This window comes from Oncorhynchus nerka, linkage group LG9b, assembly GCF_034236695.1.
Source record: "Oncorhynchus nerka isolate Pitt River linkage group LG9b, Oner_Uvic_2.0, whole genome shotgun sequence".
Classification (NCBI taxonomy): Eukaryota; Metazoa; Chordata; class Actinopteri; order Salmoniformes; family Salmonidae; genus Oncorhynchus; species Oncorhynchus nerka.
The window spans coordinates 43,372,597-43,398,224 of NC_088424.1; the positions used below are offsets into that span (position 1 = coordinate 43,372,597).

At 42.4% G+C, this 25,628-nt stretch overlaps 1 protein-coding gene across 1 annotated transcript in view; it reads right to left on the reverse strand.

Annotated features, from left to right (window-relative positions):
• The window catches only part of LOC115114770 (unconventional myosin-IXb-like), a 130,192-nt gene that overhangs the window by 72,470 nt on the left and 32,094 nt on the right, over positions 1–25,628 (reverse strand). The window contains exons 5-8 of the mRNA XM_065013757.1: positions 25,557–25,628; positions 19,352–19,452; positions 7,163–7,286; positions 6,771–6,860 (exon numbers count right to left, since the gene is read on the reverse strand). The exon at positions 25,557–25,628 is cut by the window's right edge and continues 28 nt beyond it. Coding sequence (XP_064869829.1) covers positions 6,771–6,860; positions 7,163–7,286; positions 19,352–19,452; positions 25,557–25,628 — 387 coding nt within the window. The remainder of the gene's footprint in view (positions 1–6,770; positions 6,861–7,162; positions 7,287–19,351; positions 19,453–25,556) is intronic.

The window sequence follows — 25,628 nt, forward strand, 5'->3', positions numbered from 1 at the left end:
AGTTCACAGCCTAGGAAGGACAAGAACAACAGCCTAGGAAGGACAACAACAACATAGTTACAGCCTAGGAAGGACAACAACAACAACAACATAGTTACAGCCTAGGAAGGACAACAACAACAACAACATAGTTACAGCCTAGGAAGGACAACAACATAGTTACAGCCTAGGAAGGACAACAACAACAACATTACAGCCTAGGAAGGACAACAACAACAACATTACAGCCTAGGAAGGACAACAACAACAACATAGTTACAGCCTAGGAAGGACAACAACAACAACATAGTTACAGCCTAGGAAGGACAACAACAACAACATAGTTACAGCCTAGGAAGGACAACAACAACATAGTTACAGCCTAGGAAGGACAACAACAACATAGTTACAGCCTAGGAAGGACAACAACAACAACATAGTTACAGCCTAGGAAGGACAACAACAACAACATAGTTACAGCCTAGGAAGGACAACAACAACATAGTTACATCCTAGGAAGGACAACAACAACAACATAGTTACAGCCTAGGAAGGACAACAACAACAACATAGTTACAGCCTAGGAAGGACAACAACATACAGCCTAGGAAGGACAACAACATAGTTACAGCCTAGGAAGGACAACAACATAGTTACAGCCTAGGAAGGACAACAACAACATAGTTACAGCCTAGGAAGGACAACAACAACAACAACAGTTACAGCCTAGGAAGGACAACAACAACAACATAGTTACAGCCTAGGAAGGATAACAACAACAACATAGTTACAGCCTAGGAAGGACAAACAACAACATAGTTACAGCCTAGGAAGGACAACAACAACAACATAGTTACAGCCTAGGAAGGACAACAACAACATAGTTACAGCCTAGGAAGGACAACAACAACATAGTTACAGCCTAGGAAGGACAACAACAACATAGTTACAGCCTAGGAAGGACAACAACAACATAGTTACAGCCTAGGAAGGACAACTAGGAAGGACAACAACAACAACAACATAGTTACAGCCTAGGAAGGACAACAACATAGTCACAGCCTAGGAAGGACAACAACAACATAGTTACAGCCTAGGAAGGACAACAACATAGTCACAGCCTAGGAAGGACAACAACATAGTTACAGCCTAGGAAGGACAACAACAACAACATTACAGCCTAGGAAGGACAACAACAACAACATTACAGCCTAGGAAGGACAACAACAACAACATAGTTACAGCCTAGGAAGGACAACAACAACAACATAGTTACAGCCTAGGAAGGAAGGACAACAACATAGTTACAGCCTAGGAAGGACAACAACAACATAGTTACAGCCTAGGAAGGACAACAACAACATAGTTACAGCCTAGGAAGGACAACAACAACAACATAGTTACAGCCTAGGAAGGACAACAACAACAACATAGTTACAGCCTAGGAAGGACAACAACATAGTCACAGCCTAGGAAGGACAACAACAACAACATAGTTACAGCCTAGGAAGGACAACAACAACAACATAGTTACAGCCTAGGAAGGACAACAACAACAACATAGTTACAGCCTAGGAAGGACAACAACATAGTTACAGCCTAGGAAGGACAACAACAACATAGTTACAGCCTAGGAAGGACAACAACAACAACAACATAGTTACAGCCTAGGAAGGACAACAACAACATAGTTACAGCCTAGGAAGGACAACAACAACAACATAGTTACAGCCTAGGAAGGACAACAACAACAACATAGTTACAGCCTAGGAAGGACAACAACAACAACATAGTTACAGCCTAGGAAGGACAACAACAACAACATAGTTACAGCCTAGGAAGGACAACAACAACAACAACAACAACATAGTTACAGCCTAGGAAGGACAACAACAACATAGTTACAGCCTAGGAAGGACAACAACAACATAGTTACAGCCTAGGAAGGACAACAACAACATAGTTACAGCCTAGGAAGGACAACAACAACATAGTTACAGCCTAGGAAGGACAACAACAACAACAACATAGTTACAGCCTAGGAAGGACAACAACATAGTCACAGCCTAGGAAGGACAACAACAACATAGTTACAGCCTAGGAAGGACAACAACAACATAGTTACAGCCTAGGAAGGACAACAACATAGTTACAGCCTAGGAAGGACAACAACAACAACAACATAGTTACAGCCTAGGAAGGACAACAACATAGTCACAGCCTAGGAAGGACAACAACATAGTTACAGCCTAGGAAGGACAACAACAACATAGTTACAGCCTAGGAAGGACAACAACAACAACAACAACATTACAGCCTAGGAAGGACAACAACATAGTTACAGCCTAGGAAGGACAACAACAACATAGTTACAGCCTAGGAAGGACAACAACAACATAGTTACAGCCTAGGAAGGACAACAACAACATAGTTACAGCCTAGGAAGGACAACAACAACATAGTTACAGCCTAGGAAGGACAACAACAACATAGTTACAGCCTAGGAAGGACAACAAACAACAACAACATAGTTACAGCCTAGGAAGGACAACAACATAGTTACAGCCTAGGAAGGACAACAACAACAACATAGTTACAGCCTAGGAAGGACAACAACAACAACATAGTTACAGCCTAGGAAGGACAACAACAACAACAACAACAACATTACAGCCTAGGAAGGACAACAACAACAACAACAGTTACAGCCTAGGAAGGACAACAACAACATAGTTACAGCCTAGGAAGGACAACAACAACATAGTTACAGCCTAGGAAGGACAACAACAACATAACAACATTACAGCCTAGGAAGGACAACAACAACATAGTTACAGCCTAGGAAGGACAACAACAACAACATAGTTACAGCCTAGGAAGGACAACAACATAGTTACAGCCTAGGAAGGACAACAACATAGTTACAGCCTAGGAAGGACAACAACAACAACAACAACATTACAGCCTAGGAAGGACAACAACAACATAGTTACAGCCTAGGAAGGACAACAACAACATAGTTACAGCCTAGGAAGGACAACAACAACATAGTTACAGCCTAGGAAGGACAACAACAACAACAACATAGTTACAGCCTAGGAAGGACAACAACATAGTTACAGCCTAGGAAGGACAACAACATAGTTACAGCCTAGGAAGGACAACAACAACATAGTTACAGCCTAGGAAGGACAACAACAACAAGTTACAGCCTAGGAAGGACAACAACAACAACATAGTCACAGCCTAGGAAGGACAACAACAACAACATAGTCACAGCCTAGGAAGGACAACAACAACAACAACATAGTCACAGCCTAGGAAGGACAACAACAATATAGTTACAGCCTAGGAAGGACAACAACAACAACAACAACATAGTCACAGCCTAGGAAGGACAACAACAACAACATAGTCACAGCCTAGGAAGGACAACAACAATATAGTTACAGCCTAGGAAGGACAACAACAACAACAACAACATAGTCACAGCCTAGGAAGGACAACAACAATATAGTCACAGCCTAGGAAGGACAACAACAACAACATAGTTACAGCCTAGGAAGGACAACAACAACAACATAGTTACAGCCTAGGAAGGACAACAACAACATAGTTACAGCCTAGGAAGGACAACAACAACATAGTTACAGCCTAGGAAGGACAACAACAACAACATAGTTACAGCCTAGGAAGGACAACAACAACAACATAGTTACAGCCTAGGAAGGACAACAACAACAACATAGTTACAGCCTAGGAAGGACAACAACAACATAGTTACAGCCTAGGAAGGACAACAACAACATAGTTACAGCCTAGGAAGGACAACAACAACATAGTTACAGCCTAGGAAGGACAACAACAACATAGTTACAGCCTAGGAAGGACAACAACAACATAGTTACAGCCTAGGAAGGACAACAACAACAACAACATAGTTACAGCCTAGGAAGGACAACAACATAGTCACAGCCTAGGAAGGACAACAACAACATAGTTACAGCCTAGGAAGGACAACAACATAGTCACAGCCTAGGAAGGACAACAACATAGTTACAGCCTAGGAAGGACAACAACAACATAGTTACAGCCTAGGAAGGACAACAACATAGTTACAGCCTAGGAAGGACAACAACAACAACAACATAGTTACAGCCTAGGAAGGACAACAACATAGTCACAGCCTAGGAAGGACAACAACATAGTTACAGCCTAGGAAGGACAACAACAACATAGTTACAGCCTAGGAAGGACAACAACAACAACAACAACATTACAGCCTAGGAAGGACAACAACAACATAGTTACAGCCTAGGAAGGACAACAACAACATAGTTACAGCCTAGGAAGGACAACAACAACATAGTTACAGCCTAGGAAGGACAACAACAACATAGTTACAGCCTAGGAAGGACAACAACAACAACAACATAGTTACAGCCTAGGAAGGACAACAACATAGTTACAGCCTAGGAAGGACAACAACATAGTTACAGCCTAGGAAGGACAACAACAACAACATAGTTACAGCCTAGGAAGGACAACAACAACAACAACAACAACATTACAGCCTAGGAAGGACAACAACAACAACAACAACAACATTACAGCCTAGGAAGGACAACAACAACATAGTTACAGCCTAGGAAGGACAACAACAACATAGTTACAGCCTAGGAAGGACAACAACAACATAGTTACAGCCTAGGAAGGACAACAACAACATAGTTACAGCCTAGGAAGGACAACAACAACAACAACATAGTTACAGCCTAGGAAGGACAACAACATAGTTACAGCCTAGGAAGGACAACAACATAGTTACAGCCTAGGAAGGACAACAACAACAACAACAACATTACAGCCTAGGAAGGACAACAACAACATAGTTACAGCCTAGGAAGGACAACAACAACATAGTTACAGCCTAGGAAGGACAACAACAACATAGTTACAGCCTAGGAAGGACAACAACAACAACAACATAGTTACAGCCTAGGAAGGACAACAACAACAACAACATAGTTACAGCCTAGGAAGGACAACAACATAGTTACAGCCTAGGAAGGACAACAACAACATAGTTACAGCCTAGGAAGGACAACAACAACATAGTTACAGCCTAGGAAGGACAACAACAACAACAATATAGTTACAGCCTAGGAAGGACAACAACAACAACATAGTCACAGCCTAGGAAGGACAACAACAACAACATAGTCACAGCCTAGGAAGGACAACAACAACAACAACATAGTCACAGCCTAGGAAGGACAACAACAATATAGTTACAGCCTAGGAAGGACAACAACAACAACAACAACATAGTCACAGCCTAGGAAGGACAACAACAACAACATAGTCACAGCCTAGGAAGGACAACAACAATATAGTTACAGCCTAGGAAGGACAACAACAACAACAACAACATAGTCACAGCCTAGGAAGGACAACAACAATATAGTCACAGCCTAGGAAGGACAACAACAACAACATAGTTACAGCCTAGGAAGGACAACAACAACAACATAGTTACAGCCTAGGAAGGACAACAACAACATAGTTACAGCCTAGGAAGGACAACAACAACATAGTTACAGCCTAGGAAGGACAACAACAACATAGTTACAGCCTAGGAAGGACAACAACAACATAGTTACAGCCTAGGAAGGACAACAACAACAACATAGTTACAGCCTAGGAAGGACAACAACAACAACATAGTTACAGCCTAGGAAGGACAACAACAACATAGTTACAGCCTAGGAAGGACAACAACAACAACATAGTTACAGCCTAGGAAGGACAACAACAACATAGTTACAGCCTAGGAAGGACAACAACAACAACATAGTTACAGCCTAGGAAGGACAACAACAACAACATAGTCACAGCCTAGGAAGGACAACAACAATATAGTTACAGCCTAGGAAGGACAACAACAACAACAACAACATAGTCACAGCCTAGGAAGGACAACAACAACAACATAGTCACAGCCTAGGAAGGACAACAACAATATAGTTACAGCCTAGGAAGGACAACAACAACAACAACAACATAGTCACAGCCTAGGAAGGACAACAACAATATAGTCACAGCCTAGGAAGGACAACAACAACAACATAGTTACAGCCTAGGAAGGACAACAACAACAACATAGTTACAGCCTAGGAAGGACAACAACAACATAGTTACAGCCTAGGAAGGACAACAACAACATAGTTACAGCCTAGGAAGGACAACAACAACATAGTTACAGCCTAGGAAGGACAACAACAACATAGTTACAGCCTAGGAAGGACAACAACAACATAGTTACAGCCTAGGAAGGACAACAACAACAACATAGTTACAGCCTAGGAAGGACAACAACAACAACATAGTTACAGCCTAGGAAGGACAACAACAACATAGTTACAGCCTAGGAAGGACAACAACAACAACATAGTTACAGCCTAGGAAGGACAACAACATAGTTACAGCCTAGGAAGGACAACAACAACAACATAGTTACAGCCTAGGAAGGACAACAACAACATAGTTACAGCCTAGGAAGGACAATCTAAATACTTGTGGCCTATAGGATAACACCACAAATAGGTCTGCCAATCCAACAAGAGCCGCATAAGTCCAAGTTTCTCTGCCCATACATGACCTGAGTGTATCCCCCATGACTAAGTCAGTTTGGATAAAAGTCTCTGCTAAATGGCATGTCAAAAATCTTCAGGTGGTAGCTATAGCAACAGATTGGAGTTTCCCCTGTCATGTGATGTTAGAACCCCTACCTCATCGAGAGTGTAGTGTAGAACTACAGTGTTGTTGGCCATCACTAGTTTCCTCTTCGTCAAAGCCTCCACCAGCAACTCCTGTTTGACCTATAGGAACAGAACAGACTGTCAGCGGTTTGACCTATAGGAACAGAGCAGACTGTGTACAGGTGGTCCTTTAGCTTGAACAGGTGATATAATGAAGATATTGATTGACTGATTGCTCTAGCTTGAGCAGACGAGACAAATATATTGATTGATTGAGAATGGTTTATTTTCAAATTCAATAAGGCGCCATTATGTAGTATCAATAACAGCTAATGCTGAATCCATTATTTGACCATTTGAAATAGTCATAAATAGACAATACTCAAAATCCATCAGCAAAATAACTAGATGTATTTCTCTACCTCCAGGAGGTCAGACAGGGTATAGAGGACATCTGCTGGCCCCGCCTCCAGCCCCTGGCCGTCTTCTGATTGGCTGTACGTCACGTTGCCCAGGTACAGGATGGCAGAGAGCACAGAGAAGATCCTAAAAGTAACACACAGTTAGGTCACTATTACACCTGGGCTGCGCAATACACCTGGGCTATGCAATACACCTGGGCTACGCAATACACCTGGGCCCATATTTACAAAGCATGACAGAGTAGGAACGCTGATCTACGATCTTTTTTGCATTTTAAATAATAATGATCAGCACTCCTGCTCTGAAAGTCTTTGTGAATACGTGCCCAGGATTACAGAGCATAGGCTGCACAGCAGCATACAAGACACAATACGCCTGGATTTACTGCTCTCACTGGCTAGTAGTGATTAACATGGGTAACCGGGATCCTGAGACTGTCCCGGGAACACTCTTCACATTTCCTGAAAAAATTTAAAATGACAAGACCTGGGAAATGACCTAATTAGCCCCCCAATGTCGCACTAATGCAATTCCACACCCCCGAAAATTGCTACAAATAAACAAAGCACATTATGCAAACAGGTTGTCATGGAAACCTTTAGCCTAGCGTATTTACTTCACACACAGTGGCCATAAATTCAAAGCAGAAGCATAATTGACACCGCCGGACTGCACACGCGATGCAAATCCATTAGATAAACCCTACAGGAAACCCTTACAGTATAGCCTATAAAATAATGTGTTTCTCTGAGCTGTCATTGTGACTCTTCAGACGGTCACACATTGGACAGGCCCATATGCATAATTCACTACACAGAGATCTGTCACAGACATGAAGTCTGTTAACAATTCAGAGAAGCATGAGGGAAAATTCTATCTTCTCCTGTCATAGGAGCCTAGGCTATTTTCCTATCCAGTCCCAATTCCATTGAAAGCCAAAGTCCTGACTCCTGTCTCGCAGGAAAATGCCTACTTTATTATGTAAATCGCTAAATGCATGTCAAAATACCGCAATACCATTTCCCCCACTTCTCTGCACTGTCTCATACTTCAGTAGAGAAGGTTAGATATGGATCTTTCTTTAAACAGAGTTGGCCCCTGTTAAGATACTTTGATATTGAAACTATTTCCTCTCTTCATCTCCCCGTTATTCATGAGCTGATCTGCTGTCTGTATAATCATCAACTAGATGTTGCAGAATAGGAGATATTCTGTCATTTGTTGAAGGAGGTTATCTGGCCAAGCTAAGCTACTTTGGTCATTTAACTATTGTTTGACTGCTGTTACAACGTTTGTATGACTCGACAATGCTATACTCTGGGTGCGTTCTGTGCGTTCTAATGCGTTCTAATTCTGCGCATTTCAGCAGCAGGCTGAGGAACATAATAAACACCCCCAAAAAATTGGAACGGCCTTTTCCAAAAATTCACAACAATGTCATTGCCGATCAGAGATAGTTACTCTATCATTACTAAATGTCAGTTTCATTTTGTCTGAACTCTTAAGATGGTGGAGCAGCCAAGCCGACAAAGAGGCGCAGCACCCTTCTTATTTGGAGAGAAACCTGGCATAGTGACCATTTCTTTGTTTTAAAACACTTTAAAAAGGGCACTTACGATTTTGGGGGGTATTTCCAAGAACTCTCTGTATAATTATCAATTATTCCGTGTATTGAAACTTGGTAGATTTTCGGGATAATTTGAATCCCTACTGGGTAGTGGTATAGGTTCCTAAATCATCCTCATTTGTAGGGCACCATACATACAGGACATTCATTCACGCAAAACATAATGGTTTACGAGTGTCATGAATTTCCCACCTGGGTGAGGATCAAAGAGAACCCCCCCTCTCTCCCACCAGAGAGGAAAGGGGAGGGGAGTGGCCCGATCCTATGACTTTAATGACCGGTCGTAAACTCTCTCTCTGCACTGCAGTATGGAGAAGTTAAAAATCCTTTGTGTGTAGAGAGAGAGAGAGAGAGAGAGAGACTCTGCCCCAAAACTTTAACATCAAAAGGTTGGATATTGAAACAATATTTTGTACGTAAATGTGAGAAATGGTTGGTGGAACTTCAAACAATAATCATGTAAAATCAGTTGTTGTTTTGTGATATCATTAACTTCTTTGGGACAGGGGGCAGTATTTTCACATCTGTTTGAAAAACTGTTTGAATCATGTATGGGAGTATAACAGAACTTATTTGGCCGGCACAACCCCGAGGACAAACGGTTCAGATTAGTTTTTTGAGGTCACTCACTTTTCAATGGGTTTTTATTGGGAATCCAGATTTCAAATCGACTTTGCTGCAGTTCCTAACGCTTCCACTGGATGTCAACAGTCTTTAGAAATTGGTTGAGGTTTTTCCTTTGAGAAATGAAGAAGTAACACTGGTCAGAAAGAGGCTCGAGTCTAGTGTACTCTTTGTTAGAGGCGCGTGACCTGAAAAGCTCGCTCCACTTTGTTTCCCTCCGGTATTGAACACAGATCATCCAGTCTTCAATTTTATTGATTATTTATGTAAAAAAATACCTAAAGTTGTAGTAGGAAAGTAGTTTGACATGTTTGAACAAAGTGTACAGGTAACTTATGAGACATTTTGTAGTCATGTTGCGTGACTTGGAACCAGTGTTTTTTCTGGATCAAACGCGCCAAATAAATTGACATTTTGGATATATATCAACAGAATTAATAGAACAAAAGGACCATTTGTGATGTTTATGGGACATATTGGAGTGCCAACAGAAGAAGCTCGTCAAAGGTAAGGCATGAAATAGATCTTTATTTCTGCGTTTTGTGTCGGGCCTGCAGGGTTGAAATATTATTTTCTCTCTTTGTTTACTGGGGTGCTATCCTCAGATAATAGCATTGTTTGCTTTCGCCGAAAAGCCTTTTTGAAATCTGACACGTTGGCTGGATTCACAACAAGTGTAGCTTTAATTTGGTATCTTGCAAGTGTGATTTCATGAAAGTTAAATTTTTATAGTAATTTATTTGAATTTGGCACTCTGTATTTTCACTGGATTTTGGTCAGTGAAAATATCCCAGAGAGGTTAAGGACGGTATAACTAAATAACAGTAACTCCACAAATGTTATCAGTTATCAGATTTACATCTAAATGTTGTGGAACTGATATGATTAAATATGAAACTATTTGTGAGAAGATTAAATGTTATTTTAGTCTTCTAAATTAGATCATTGTTTTTCAAGTCAGTAACCACACCCACGTGAGCACAAACATTGTGGCAACGTGATGGAACCGCCCTCCAAAGAAAGGGCATAAAAGGACTGCTAATGAAATTATCATTAGACCAAAAACATGCCGGCTTGCTGCCGGTGTGTAGAGTGGTTCTAGCTAGACCCTGAATAATCAACCATAGAAACCAGAAAACATGCAGCGGTGGCTACACATTGAAATGGTTGCGATTTAAATATAGACCAGTACATTGCCGGGTTGCTACTGGTGTGTAAAATGGTTTAAAAGTGCTAGACCAGTATACGTGCAGAGTGAGATGAATACGTGACAAATGGTCTAAAACTACAAGACCCCTCTGTAACTCGACGAGTAAAGAAGACTAGACTAAGACACGCACCGCCTGCAGCTCTGCATGTAAAGTAATCTAGAACTTTGACAAAAGACACCAGGAAGATCTTTTCAAACAATCTTTGGAACATCTGATATATCCATTCTAACGAACACTTGTCTGAACAAAGAAAGCCTACTTCTACAACTGAGGACATTGACCTCTGGTGGACAACCAGAGACTTACACAATCAGAGACTTCTGTCGAACTACTCTCCACAGACGGACCGGGTGATTTCAACAGAGAGATGACAAAGACATACACACGTAAATATATATATATACATTGCAATTATTCTTCAATGAGCGGTCATTCATATGCAAAGTATTCATATTCCCATGAGCATAGCTTCCACATGTATGTACAATAAGTTGACTCTGTCTCTCCCTTTTCATTGTGTACCAAGCCCTCATATCGGATTAGTCCACTAGGGACTTTTCATTACATTATGTTAGTGATCAACATATAATCTATCCTGAGTGTGTGTTTATGTATTTCTGTGTGATTATTTAGTTAGTTAGGTAATAAATAATTAATCCAATGTGTATCGCTGAATCATCATTTAGACTAGGGTGCAGATTTGAAGTCAACAATGTTCAGAACGATATATTCAGAGTTAATTCGGAAAACGGTAACTTATTAAAACAAACTTTTTCCGTGGTGCCCCAAGATTGCTAATGAGTTAATTGTTCCATGATTAATTTAATCTCGTAATAATTAAAAACAATAGTTAATTGATTTGATAAAATAACAGTCATCACATTAATGGTAGTCACAAGCTAGAATATAATTACATAAAGATACACCTCTAACAGGTGAGTAACTGAGTTATACCTCTAACAGGTGAGTAACTGTGTTATACTAGAGATATACCTCTAACAGGTGAGTAACTGAGTTATACCTCTAACAGGTGAGTAACTGAGTTATACTAGAGACACACCTCTAACAGGTGAGTAACCGAGTTATACTAGAGATATACCTCTAACAGGTGAGTAACTGAGTTATACTAGAGATATACCTCTAACAGGTGAGTAACTGAGTTATACTAGAGATATACCTCTAACAGGTGAGTAACTGAGTTATATCTCTAACAGGTGAGTAACTTAGTTATACCTCTAACAGGTGAGTAACTGAGTTATACCTCTAACAGGTGAGTAACTAAGTTATACCTCTAACAGGTGAGTAACTGAGTTATACCTCTAACAGGTGAGTAACTGAGTTATACTAGAGATATACCTCTAACAGGTGAGTAACTGAGTTATACCTCTAACAGGTGAGTAACTGAGTTATACCTCTAACAGGTGAGTAACTGAGTTATACTAGAGATATACCTCTAACAGGTGAGTAACTGAGTTATACCTCTAACAGGTGAGTAACTGAGTTATACCTCTAACAGGTGAGTAACTGAGTTATACCTCTAACAGGTGAGTAACTGAGTTATACTAGAGATATACCTCTAACAGGTGAGTAACTGAGTTATACCTCTAACAGGTGAATAACTGAGTTATACTAGAGATATACCTCTAACAGGTGAGTAACTGAGTTATATTAGAGATATACCTCTAACAGGTGAGTAACTGAGTTATATTAGGTTATACCTCTAACAGGTGAGTAACTGGGTTATACCTCTAACAGGTGAGTAACTGGGTTATACCTCTAACAGGTGAGTAACTGGGTTATACTGGTTCTCTCTCCCACACATGCCAGGCCCTGAGGTCAACATCAGATTCCCGCTACTGTACTGCTCTCTGCATTTCCCCCTGCTATGTCTGACCAGCTCTAACCTGCTGCGGCTAATGGGAGAGAGAGGAGGAATTACTGGATAGTTGTCTGCTGTTACAGGTGTGACGACCCTCCCACTCTGTCTGCCGTATTCTCTCTGTTATTTCCTTATTAGGATGCTGGTGGGCGGAGTTGGGAGGGTCGTCAGCTACATGGGAAACACCTGGGCCCGGTGTCTCCCAGGATAAATACACCACTTCCCCATTCATGGAGGAGACTCTCTCCATGCAGACACCCTTTGTAGATTGTGTTGTGGTTCTTGGTGGCCGTTTGTTTGTTTGTTTGTTTGCTTTGGCACCTTTCATCACCCATTCATTATCATTTACATTTTACATTTAAGTCATTTAGCAGACGCTCTTATCCAGAGCGACTTACAAATTGTTCACATTCATGCATGCAAAACACTCACTTACACTACTGATTACTGATTACACACACCATTGTATATTATACTTAGTTGCTTTAGTTAATAAATACATATTTTGCTACTCCTTATCTCCACGTTGTCTCCCTTTGTTACGGGCTTTGAGCCGGTTCGTGACAAGTGGGGGCTCATCCGGGATATTTGAACTATTGGTTTGGGAGACCGTGGAGGTACGTGTTTGGTTTGCATATTGTGTTTGATAGGCCCAGTATTGGTTGCCTTTTGTTGTTTGGTTTGTGTGCTGTGTTGGAGAGACTATAATGGTTAGTTTCCAGGCCCTGCCTAGCCTGAACTCTTGTTCTACTTTCTGTTGGGACATCAGTCTGAGGTGAGTAATCTGCTGTGTACCTCGGTGGGAGATTTGGGTAGGGTAGTAGAACTTGCTACCCGGAGCTATAGCCTTTTTCCCCTGATAGGTTTAGCGGCCCAGCGTTTCATTTTGGAATATGTTGGGCATGGTTAATGTTTGTTATTTTTGTGTGGTGTCTGTGGACTGAGCAGTTGTCTCGGGGGCACATCCGTGGCTTGGTGGAATTTGCCAGCATGCTGGGGAGTTCTATTTCCTTGCCAGCGGGCTACAGTGCGTAAATTCCCACCGCAAATCTGCACGAAGACTAGGGTTGAGTTATTGTAGGTTTTGGGGAAGCTCCGTATCTCATCTCTCTTCTGTGGTACTCAGGGTGATTGTCAATTCTCGGGTTGTGGTCTGGTGTGCTCAGCAGAAGGGGAGAGCGAGAATTTTTTTTTTGTGTGATTATGGCGTCTTATGTAGATAAGTTCATTCGCTCTCCATCAGAGGAATTGTTAGATTTAGGTACTAAAGAACAGCTGTTTAAGGTCGCGGAACACTACAAGGTTGAGATTAGTGATAAACGTCTAAAGAATTCTATTAGGTTGATATTGAAGGCCAATCTGATGGAGAGTGGTATTCTTGAAGTTACCACTGGGCCAGCCTCTGCTGAGGATTTGTCGCCTCCCCATAACGTTACAATGGACATTCCATCGGTTAGTCCTAGTAGCCTTTTTTTTTGAACAGCAGAAAGAACTGCTTTTGTTACAGCTGGAGCATGATCGTGAGAAGAGAGAGCATGATCGGCAGCATGATCGTGAGAAGCTAGAGCATGATCGTGTAAAATATGAAAAGGAATTGGCATTTAAACAAGATATGGAGCGTGCTAAAATCAAATTGCAACAAGAACGTATTGAGTTGGTTAGGGAAGGAAAGATCTCAGGGGAGAGTTTGTTTTGGGAAGGTGACCCAGATTTACCTAGGGGTAGTTCCGCTTTTGGTCGTGCCCCAGAGACATTTGATATTGTTGGGAACTTACGGTTATTGCCTCGGTTTAATGAAAGGGACCCCGAGACATTCTTTTCGTTGTTTGAGCGGGTTGCTGACGCTAGGAGTTGGCCTGATTCTGACCGCACTTTAATGTTGCAGTGTGTGCTGACTGGTAAAGCGCAGGAAGCATATTCAGCTCTTAGTGTACACGACAGTGGCAGTTATGATAAAGTTAAAACAGCTGTGTTACAGATTTATGAATTGGTCCCTGAGGCTTACCGCCAACGATTTAGAACTTTAAAAAGGGATGATAACCAGACTCATGTTGAGTTTGCGCGACAGTTATCTTTACAGTTTAATCGCTGGTGTTCCGCCTCTGCAGTTGTGACTTTCAAGGGCTGTGTGATCTGATTATGTTAGAGCAATTTAAGGACACAATTCCTGATCGTATTGCCACGTATATTAATGAACAGAAAGTAAAGAATGTTGCTGAAGCTGCAGTTTTGGCGGACGAGTATGTGTTGACTCACAAAAGTGTCTTTGCAGAACCCCGTATTCGGAAAGAGTGGGGCGTTCGGATAGATTTGGGCTTCGCTCACCGAGATACTTTGGTTCTCGGGCAGAGTTCTATTCAACTAGGGTTGAACCTGACTCCCATGGTAAAGCTGACTTTGGGCAGGAGTGTCACTACTGTCAAGGTTCAGGGCATTGGAAAAACGAATGTCCACTTCTCAGGTCAAAGGGTGCTTACGCTAAATCTAAGCCTACTGCATTAGCTGCACCTGTTCCACATCAGTTCATTCATGACTCATTTCCTCAGGCCCAGGAGAATGTGAAAGTCCATATTGATCCAGACTATTTACCTTTCATTACAGAAGGTTTTGTGTCTATGTTAGGAAGTAAAGACCTAGTGCCAGTGAAGATCCTGAGAGACACAGGTGCCTCTGAATCATTTGTGTTGGAGTCTGTGTTACCCTTTTCTGCTGAGACTGATTCGGGGAATAGTGTTCTAATTAGGGAATAGGTTTGAACACTCTGTCAGTTCCATTGCATAAACTGATGTTGGATTGTGGGCTGGTGAAGGGTGAAGTTGTTGTGGGTGTGCGTCCTTCGTTGCCTATTGAGGGTATCGATGTTATCCTTGGGAATAACTTGGCTGGTGAGCGTGTATGGCCTGTCGTGTTTCCATCTCTAGTGGTTTCCACTAAGCCGTCATTTGTTGGGATTCGTGATGAGAGTGTACAGAGTTTCCCAGAGGTGTTCTCTGCGTGTGCAGTGACACGTTCTATGAGCCGTGGCGAACTGGTCACTGCGCCGACTAATGATAATAATACAAAGTATGTCACTGTTTTCCCTGTTATCCCGTTATCTGTAACCCGCTCAGATCTAATCAATGCGCAACAGGATGACCCCACGTTGGAAGAGTTGCGTGATCAAATTGTGCCTATAGAACAGTTGGGAGATGTCGCCCATGGCTATTTTCTCCAAGAGGATGTCCTGATGAGAAAGTGGGTGTCTCATGATAGTGTTTTTCTGGGGAGGCAATTAGTCAGGTTGTTGTACCAGTTAAGCTTCGTGAGTTGGTGTTGGAAACTTCTCACAGCGACGTTGCTGGACATATGGGGGTGAGGAAAACCTACAATCGCATATTAAGACATTTCTTTTGGCCTAGATTAAAGAGGATGTTTCTGATTTTATCAAAACTTGTCACACCTGTCAATTAACTGGTAAGCTTAATCAAGCTATTAAACCAGTACCATTGTTTCCTATTCCTGTACTCAGCCAACCTTTTGAGTATCTGATTATTGACTGTGTGGGTCCTCTGCCTCGTTCTAAAAGGGTAGCAGTTACCTGTTCACTGTGATGTGTCAGACCACTAGGTTTCCTGCTGCCTATCCTCTCCGATCTATCACGACTAAATCGGTGTTAAAAGCTTTGACTCAGTTTCTCTCATTGTTTGGAATCCCTAAGGTCATTCAGAGTGATCAAGGATCTAATTTTACCTCTAATCTGTTTGGTCAGGTTCTTCAACAGCTCCATATTAAACACAATTTGTCTAGCGCCTATCACGCGCAAAGTCAAGGAGCACTGGAACGTTTCCATCAAACACTTAAGTCTTTGTTGAGAGCTTATTGTACTGAGATGGATAAGGATTGGGAGGAGGGGTTGCCTTGGTTACTGTTAGCTGCTAGGAAGTTTCACAGGAGAGCACAGGTTTCAGTCCAAATGACCTTGTGTTTGGACATAGGGTGCGTGGACTTTTATCTGTTCTCCAGGATGACTGGAAGTCTCCCGAGCCTCCTCAGTCCCTGTTATCGTATGTGTGTGATTTCCGGCGGCGGCTGTACGCCGCTGGTGAAATGGCTAAAGAGAAGTTATCATCTTCACAGGAGAGGATGAAGGGCATATTTGATCGCCGAACTGAGCCTCGTCACTTTAGTCCAGGTGACCAGGTTCTTGCTCTGCTGCCAATTGTTGGTTCTCCTTTTCAAGCCAAGTTTCAAGGTCCATATACAGTGGTGCGCCAGTACACTGAGCAAAATTATCTAGTTGCCACTCCAGAACGGAGGAAAGCACACCAGCTGTGCCATGTAAATCTGTTAAAACCCTATTATGCACGTTCATCTGAGACTGAACAGTGGGATTCTACAGAGGACGGTAAACCTGTTATTTTGGCTGATACCGTTGTTTCCTTGGGTTCTTGTCGTGCTAGATCTGTGCATGAGGAGGAAGATGTTCCTGGTCCTGACGATTGTATATTGCAGGGTAGATTGAAAAATTCAGAAACACTGGATATTTTAGACAGTCTTCTCACTCACCTACCTGTTGATGGGCGGAAAGAGATGGTTGGTCTGATTCAGAGATTTCCAGGTTTGTTTTCTGATACACCTACACGTACAAACTTAATAGAACATGATATTGACATTGGAGGTGCTGACCCCATTCGTCAGCGCTTCTATAGAGTTTCTTCAGAGAAACTACGTTGTCTGGATGCTGAGGTCAAGTACATGCTGGAGAGTAAGATAGCAGAGCCTTCTTTCTCCAGTTGGGCTTCTCCCTGTATCTTGGTCAGTAAACCGGATGGAACAAACCGTTTTTGTACGGACTACCGTAAGGTAAACAGTGTCACAAAGCCAGATTCATTTCCTCTTCCTCGGATGGAGGACTGTGTTGATCAAGTCGGGGCAGCTAAGTTTGTGAGCAAATTTGACCTGTTAAAAGGCTATTGGCAGGTGCCACTGGCGAGTAGGGCACGTGAAATCTCTGCCTTTATTACACCCTTTGGTCTGTACTCGTATTCAGTTATGAGTTTCGGTCTGCGCAATGCACCTGCCACTTTTCAGCGACTTATGAACAGGGTTGTCGCCGGTCTGACCGGGTGCGCTGTTTATTTGGACGATGTAGTTATCTATGCAGATACTTGGGAAGAACATCTGTCCCGTATTCAAGCCTTGTTCGAACGTCTGGCTGCGGGTCGCCTCACAATCAATCTGGCAAAATGTGAGTTTGCTCAGGCGACCGTTACATACCTTGGAAAAATGGTTGGGCAGGGTGAAGTGCGTCCTGTTCGGGCTAAAGTGGTGGCTATTGATGCTTTTCCACCACCAACTACTAAAAGGAACTGATGCGTTTCTTGGGCATGATTGGTTATTACCGTAGTTTTGTAATAACTTCTCTACTGTGGTCGCTCCCTTGACAGATATGCTGAAAGCTAAGGCTGTTTATGTTTGGTCTACTCGTTGTCAACACGCTTTTGAAGATGCAAAGAGGTTGCTTACCTCAACTCCAGTGCTGGCTGCTCCTCGCATGGATTTGTCATTTACCTTGCAGGTGGATGCTAGTCATGTGGGGGCAGGTGCAGTTTTGCTGCAAGCAGATGTGTCTGGGATTGAGAGGCCTGTTAGTTTATTTTCCAAAAAGTTTAACGATTATCAGTTGAACTATTCGGTTATTGAAAAGGAAGCGCTAGCACTAATTTGGGCGCTACAACACTTCGAAGTGTATGTCGGGTCGGGGGTAGTACCTATTGTGGTCTACACCGACCATAACCCCCTCACTTTTTTGAGGTCCATGATGTGTCCAAACCAGAGGATAATGCGATGGTGTTTATTTTTACAATCATTCCATCTCGATGTGAGGCACTTCCGGGGGACTGAAAACGTGATTGCTGATGCGCTCTCTCGTGCGCCCTGTTCCTAATGTTTACGTGACTGACCATTGTTTCGTATTGTCATGTTCTCTCTGTCCTGTCTGCTCTCTCCTGGTCTTGTTTTCTTCTTTCCTCTTAAATGTTGCTTCCTGTGCGAAGGTCGCTGAGGTCTGGGGAGGAGGTTGGCTGGGGCAAATTGTAAGTGTGAACACGTAAACCCTCATCAATTTGTGGCGCAGAAGCTGTGTCAATTTGGAACTTAGAGGCTGGTATTTTGTTCCGGGGTCCTTGTTGGTCCCCGGTTTTATGGGGGTGTGGCGACCCTCCCACTCTGTCTGCCGTATTCTCTCTGTTATTTCCTTATTAGGATGCTGGTGGGCGGAGTTGGGAGGGTCGTCAGCTACATGGGAAACACCTGGGCCCGGTGTCTCCCAGGAAAAATACACCACTTCCCCATTCATGGAGGAGACTCTCTCCATGCAGACACCCTTTGTAGATTGTGTTGTGGTTCTTGGTGGCCGTTTGTTTGTTTGTTTGCTTTGGCACCTTTCATCACCCTGCATTATCACATTCATGCATGCAAAACACTCACTTACACTACTGATTACTGATTACACACACCATTGTATATTATACTTAGTTGCTTTAGTTAATAAATACATATTTTGCTACTCCTTATCTCCACGTTGTCTCCCTTTGTTACGGGCTTTGAGCCGGTTCGTGACACAGGCGTACTGTTTTAGTTCCATGAGCCACGAGGTATGACACCAACTCTTCAGGAAAACGATCAGATCAAGGCTGAAGACATGGAGCATGGTACAGGAGATGTTAAGAAGAGAGGGTAAGGTTTCTGAACTATGATAAATAGCTTTTTTAGGGATATTTCGTTCTCTTCTGTCGCTCTCTCTCTCTGTCCACCTCTCCATCTCTCCTTCTCCCTCGATCTGTAACCCTACAGTAGCCATACATACTGTTTCTTGGTGGGGACCAGGAATCCCACCATCTCCATGGCCTGATGAAGCCTCTTGAACTCACGCCTGAGGTCCTCAGCATCTTCTAAATTAAAGTCCTCCTGCAAAGTGATACAGAGCAAGAGAGAGAAAGAGAATGTGTGAGAGAGAAATAGAGAGAGAGAGTGTGTGTGAGTGAGAGAAAGAGAGAGAGAGAGGAGAGTGAGAGAGGAGAGCGTGTGTGAGTGAGAGAAAGAGAGAGAGAGAGAGGAGAGAGTGTGTGAGTGAGAGAAAGAGAGAGAGGAGAGAGAGTGTGTGAGTGAGAGAAAGAGAGTGTGTGAGTGAGAGAAAGAGAGAGAGAGAGAGAGAGAGAGAGAGCGTGTGTGAGTGAGAGAAAGAGAGAGAGGAGAGAGAGTGTGTGAGTGAGAGGAGAGTGTGTGAGTGAGAGAAAGAGAGAGAGGAGAGAGAGTGTGTGAGTGAGAGTGTGTCTGTGACTGACAGTGTACCTGTTGGAGGTGTGTTGTTTTCAGGCTCAGTGTGTGTCTGGGTTTCCATTGGTGTGCATAACCCATTAGGACAGGGGTTCCCAAACAGTTTTAGTCCACAACCCCATGTTGATATCTGAACATTCTCATGACCCCAACCATGTGAAAAAAAAGTATGTATTTACAGCCAATGTTTCCTTGTTTTATTTGGGGCTATGGCAGTCAATTGCAAAACATTTTAACAAAACATTCTATATATATTTATACTCCGGACTTCGACATTGCTGATCCTAATATTTCTATATTTCTTAATTCCATTATTTTACTTTTAGATTTGTGTGTATTGTTGTGAATTGTTAGATACTACTGCACTGTTGGAGCTAGGAACATAAGCGTTTGCTACACCCGCAATAACATCTGCTAAATATGTGTATGCGACCAACAAAATTAGATTTGATTGTAACAGTATTTCTGATGGTCTTTTCAACTCACCATCACATACTTTTAATGTGGGGCTATCAATTGCAAATTAGACGGACATAATGCCTCGTTCAAAACAACTGGAAAATCGGAAATCTAAACTCAAATGTCTCAACTGGCCAATTGCCAGGGAAAATGCAGAGCGCCAGATTCAAATAAAATACTAAAAAATTCTAACTTTCATTAAATCACACATGTAAGATACTCAATTAAAGCTACACTCGTTGTGAATCCAGCCAACATGTCAGATTTTTAAAATACTTTTCGGCGAAAGCATAAGAAGCTATTATCTGATAGCCTGCACCATCTGCACCAGCAGTAAACAAAGGGGTTAACCTCTTGGGGCTAGGGGGCAGAATTTTCACTTTTGCATAAGTAGCGTGCACAATTTCAACTTCCTGCTACTCATGCCAAGAATATAAGATATGAATATTATTCATAGATTTGGAAAACACTCTGAAGTTTCTAAAACTGTTTGAATCATGTCTGTGAGTATAACAGAACTTATGTAGAAGACAAAACCCTGAGGACTAACTGTTCAGAATTATTATTATTTTTGCCTCTCTCTGTTCCCTGACTTGTTAATGCCAAGTGATATTTCTTAGGAACCTGTTTTCAGTTCCTACCGCTTCCAGTAGATGTCACCAGTCTTAGGATTTTGGTTGAGGTTATTCCTTTGTGCAATGAAGAAGTAGGCCAACTAGGAACTGGGTACACTTTTGTGAGTTGCGCAAGATGTGAAAAGTGGCGCTGGTTTGTTTTCATTCCTGTATTGAACACAGATTGCCCCGTCTACAATTTGATCGATTACTAACGTTTAAAAATACCTAAAGTTGTATTACAAAAGTATTTTGAAATATTTTGGCAAAGTTTATAGGCAACTTTTGAAATATTTTGTAGTGATGTTGCGTTTTTTGTAAGCTGTTTTTTTCTGGATCAAACGAGCTTTATAAATGGACATTTTGGATATATATGGACGGAATTAATCGAACAAAATGACCAATTGTGATGTCTATGGGACATATTGGAGTGCCAACAAAAGAAGCTCGTCAAAGGTAATGCATGTTTTATATTTTATTTCAGCGTTTTGTGTAGCGCCTGCAGGGTTGAAATATGCTAAGACTACTGGGGGGGAAAATGAGCTCCGACTGGGAAAAATCATTTTGAATGGAATTCCAAGTTAGGAACTTTGGCCTCTTTCTAAAGCTCAGACTTTCCCACCTGAAGATCACTGACATCATGATTTCACCTTGTTTTTTCCCCGAGCTCTCAGTTGCCTTAAAAGCATGTTTTTCTCACCCCCACTAATGAGATGGGTGTGTTTGATGCATGTCGAGTCGGAGCTTCTCAAAATCAGGGGGCGTGGTCAACAGTGCGCACCTCATCTCTGCCTAGTTAAATTAAAAAAATATATATCTATCGTCACTTCCAACCTGGATGGATATTTGGTTTTAATGCAGACGAGAGCACTTCTGAATCCAGCTTCACACAGACATGAGCTGGCGAAGGTGACCATGAGTTTTACTGCTCTGAGGGAGACTTGAGTCAGGAACTAAAACTCTCCGTAGAAAGAAACTAGAATGCCCACTCTAGTCACACCCCGACCTAACCAAAATAGAGAATGAAGGATCTCTAAGGTCAGGGCGTGACAAATAGGGAAGTAAATGGGAGAATTTTATTTGCCAAAATTATATAATTTCTCCTGCCTATACATAAATAAAAACAAATATTAAAAATAGTTCACCAGAAAGCTTAGCCTAGACTTTCCTTGGCTCTTGCAACTCCGTGTGGCGGACCGGGTTGACCTCGGTCCTCAGTTGAGCGGCGTTTCCTCCGACACATTGGTGCGCCTGGCTTCCGGGTTAAACTGGTGGATGTTAAGAAGCGCGGTTTGGCGAGACACATATCGGAGGACGCATGACTCGACCTTCACCTCTCGAGCCCGTTGGGGAGTTGCAGCGATGAGGCACGATCGAAATTGGGGAGAAAAAGGAGGTAAAATTAAAAATAAATAAAAAACTATAGTTCCTCACAGTAAGCTATTTGAAAAATCTTTCCAACAATCTCCCCTCGATAATCACCTATACTCAGTGTGAAAGAGCAATGGAAGTTATAGGCCTACTGCTTCATTGGCCTATTGGATATGAGTTCCATTCGCTCACTTCTTTCAGTGGTGGAAAAAGTACCACATTTTAAGTAAAAGAAAAGTAGAAAAGTAAAATTTCAAAAGTGAAAGTCACCCAGTAAAATACTACAAAAGTTAAAGTCTAAATCATTTCAAATTCTCCTTATATTAAGCAAACTAGGCGGTACCATTTTCTTCTTCTTAAAAACAAATGGACAGCCAGGGACGCACTCAAACACTCAGACATAATTTACAAACGAAGTGTTTAGTGAGTCCACCAGATCAGAGGCAGTAGAGATGACCAGGGATGTTCTCTGTTTAGTGAGCCCTCCAGATCAGAGGCAGTAGGGATGACCAGGGATGTTCTCTGTTTAGTGAGTCCACCAGATCAGAGGCAGTAGGGATGACCAGGGATGTTCTCTGTTTAGTGAGTCCACCAGATCAGAGGCAGTAGGGATGACCAGGGATGTTCTCTGTTTAGTGAGTCCACCAGATCAGAGGCAGTAGGGATGACCAGGGATGTTCTCTGTTTAGTGAGTCCACCAGATCAGAGGCAGTAGGGATGACCAGGGATGTTCTCTGTTTAGTGAGTCCACCAGATCAGAGGCAGTAGAGATGACCAGGGATGTTCTCTGTTTAGTGAGTCCACCAGATCAGAGGCAGTAGGGATGACCAGGGATGTTCTCTGTTTAGTGAGTCCACCAGATCAGAGGCAGTAGGGATGACCAGGGATGTTCTCTGTTTAGTGAGTCCACCAGATCAGAGGCAGTAGGGATGACCAGGGATGTTCTCTGTTTAGTGAGTCCTGATCAGAGGCAGTAGGGATGACCAGGGATGTCCTCTGTTTAGTGAGTCCACCAGATCAGAGGCAGTAGGGATGACCAGGGATATTCTCTGTTTAGTGAGTCCTCCAGATCCAGAGGCAGTAGGGATGACCAGGGATGTTCTCTGTTTAGTGAGCCCCAGATCAGCAGGGATGTTCTGTTTAGTGAGTCCTCAGATAGGGATGATGACCAGGGATGTTCTCTGTTTATGTTCAGAGGCAGTCCAGGGATGTTCTCTGTTTAGTGAGTCCTCCAGATCAGAGGCAGTAGGGATGACCAGGGATGTTCTCTTGATAAATAAGACCATGTTCCTGTCCTGCTAAGCATTCAAAATGTAACACATACTTGTGGGTGTCAGGGAAAATGTATGGAGTAAAAAGTACATTATTTCCTTTAGGAATGTAGTACAGTAAAAGTCAAAGTTAAGTAAAGTACAGATAGCACCAACAAAAAACCTACTTAAGTAGTACTGTCAAGTATTTTTTACACCAGTGAGTTCTTTAGCCAATGGATCACGGTGTATCAATGTGTCCATATGGCGGAGGCTGGGGATCTCGCATGGGCTTTTTATCATTTTAATTCAGATTCTTATGATTAAACCACATGCCAACGATTTTGAGAAACAAACATTTTTTTTATTCATTTAAATGAAACTGTTCCGCGAAAACGTGCACATGAAAATCATAACTGGCACGCAGACTGGTAGAAATTAAATCAATTGTAAGCTTTCCTCAAGCTTGAAACTCTCGCGCCACATATGACGTCTTTATAAATTAACTACCTCCACGTTTCCATGGTGGGATTTTGCCTATAGGCTACTTTGAAGCAAGACATGCCTCATAATATGAAATAAAACAGTCAGGTTTCAAAACAAATAAGTATGTTTTAAAAATACACACTTCCTGTTATCTGCACTTGAATTGTGAATGGGAGGTGGTGCGCTTCAATTACCAGTTGAGAAATAAAAATAGTAGCTCTTTTTTAAAATCATGCACCACAATTGTTTTTAACATGCAATCGCATTTTAGAATTGTTGTGCAATGAGTGGGCTTCTAAAAGCATGTTTAACTCCAGCTGCAAGAGGAGCATTAGGAGCAAATCCCTCTCAAAATACATCTCTGTATGCTGTGCGTGTGATAGTTGTGTTGGACAAATATAAAGATACATGATGACTAACGAAAATGAACACAATTTATTTACACTATATTATCCAAATGAACCTATAGACCGATAAGCGGTCGAATGTATTTCCATTGATAAATAAAAAGTATTATTTTACAATGGGATGTTTTTCACCTGGTCATTGTGGCAACAGTAACAGTTTTATTTATCGGCTTTTCATTTGTTTTTGTCTTTTAAAAATCGGCCAAAAGCCGGCAAATCCCCGGTGTGTGTGTGTCCCTGTTGTAGGTATGCGTAGTCTTCGGGCTCAGTGTGTGTGTGTGTGTGTGTGTGTGTCCCTGTTGTAGGTATGCGTAGTCTTCGGGCTTAGTGTGTGTGTGTGTGTGTGTGTGTGTGTGTGTGTGTGTGTGTGTGTGTGTGTGTGTGTGTGTGTTTACCTGTTGTAGGTATGCGTAGTCTTCGGGCTCAGTGTGTGTGTGTGTGTGTGTGTGTCCCTGTTGTAGGTATGCGTAGTCTTCGGGCTTAGTGTGTGTGTGTGTGTGTGTGTGTGTTTACCTGTTGTAGGTATGCGTAGTCTTCGGGCTCAGTGTGTGTGTGTGTGTGTGTGTGTTTACCTGTTGTATGTATGCGTAGTCTTCGGGCTTAGTGTGTGTGTGTGTGTGTGTGTTTACCTGTTGTAGGTATGCGTAGTCTTCGGGCTCAGTGTGTGTGTGTGTGTGTGTGTGTGTGTGTTTACCTGTTGTAGGTATGCGTAGTCTTCGGGCTCAGTGTGTGTGTGTGTGTGTGTGTGTGTGTGTTTACCTGTTGTATGTATGCTAGTTGTGTGTGTGTGTGTGTGTGTGTGTGTGTGTTTAGGTATATGCGTAGTCTTCGGGCTTAGTGTGTGTGTGTGTGTGTGTGTGTGTGTTTTACCTGTTGTAGGTATGCGTAGTCTTCGGGCTCAGTGTGTGTGTGTGTGTGTGTGTGTGTGTCCCTGTTTACCTGTTGTATGTTGTAGGTATGCGTAGTCTTCGGGCTTGTGTGTGTGTGTGTGTGTGTGTGTGTTTTTACCTGTTGTAGGTATGCGTAGTCTTCGGGCTCAGTGTGTGTGTGTGTGTGTGTGTGTGTGTGTGTGTGTGTGTGTTTACCTGTTGTAGGTATGCGTAGTCTTCGGGCTCAGTGTGTGTGTGTGTGTGTGTGTGTGTGTTTACCTGTTGTAGGTATGCGTAATCTTCAGGATGCAGCAGACTGAACTCTCTCTGCTCCTCCTTGGACGCTCCCAC